Source organism: Mesitornis unicolor, unplaced genomic scaffold, assembly GCF_000695765.1.
Source record: "Mesitornis unicolor isolate BGI_N332 unplaced genomic scaffold, ASM69576v1 scaffold30872, whole genome shotgun sequence".
NCBI classification, from domain to species: domain Eukaryota; kingdom Metazoa; phylum Chordata; class Aves; order Mesitornithiformes; family Mesitornithidae; genus Mesitornis; species Mesitornis unicolor.
In genome coordinates, this window is record NW_010171706.1 from 12,083 (window position 1) to 12,510 (window position 428).

The following is a 428-nucleotide window of genomic DNA, read 5'->3' on the forward strand; positions in this document are numbered from 1 at the left end:
CCGGGAAACCCCCCTGACCCCCCAGCCCAGCCAGCCCTAACCTCACACCAGCAGAGGCCTCACTGCTGCACCCCCTTGCAGCAGCATTGGGGAGATGCTTCTTGCAGGACCCTGGGGAGAGGATGTGGGGGGTCCAGGCAGCTCCTACCTGCATGGCAGCGGGTAGCTCCACCCGCCTGTAATGCTCCAGGTGGGCGGTAGCAGATACCAAGGCGAAGCCGTACTCATTCTGCACCCCTGCGAGCTGCCTCGAGTGCTCGGCCAGCCGCGCCGAGAACTGTGGAGACAGGGATGGCGGGACTTAGGGACGGGGTGAGGGCCACTACCCCATGTCCACCCCACATCCCTGTGCTGCTGACCTTGGCGCTGAGTTTTTGCAGGCTGGCCTTGGTGTGAAATATCCTCCGGTCGCTCTTTCGGAGCCTGGG

General features: G+C 64.3%; 1 protein-coding gene across 1 annotated transcript in view; it reads right to left on the reverse strand.

Annotated features, from left to right (window-relative positions):
• The window catches only part of FCHSD1 (FCH and double SH3 domains 1), a gene marked incomplete at its 5' end in the record, with an annotated part of 4,574 nt that overhangs the window by 2,508 nt on the left and 1,638 nt on the right, over positions 1–428 (reverse strand). Inside the window, 2 exon segments of the mRNA XM_010180122.1 lie at positions 149–277; positions 360–428. The exon segment at positions 360–428 is cut by the window's right edge and continues 18 nt beyond it. Of these exon segments, the coding sequence (XP_010178424.1) occupies positions 149–277; positions 360–428 (198 nt within the window).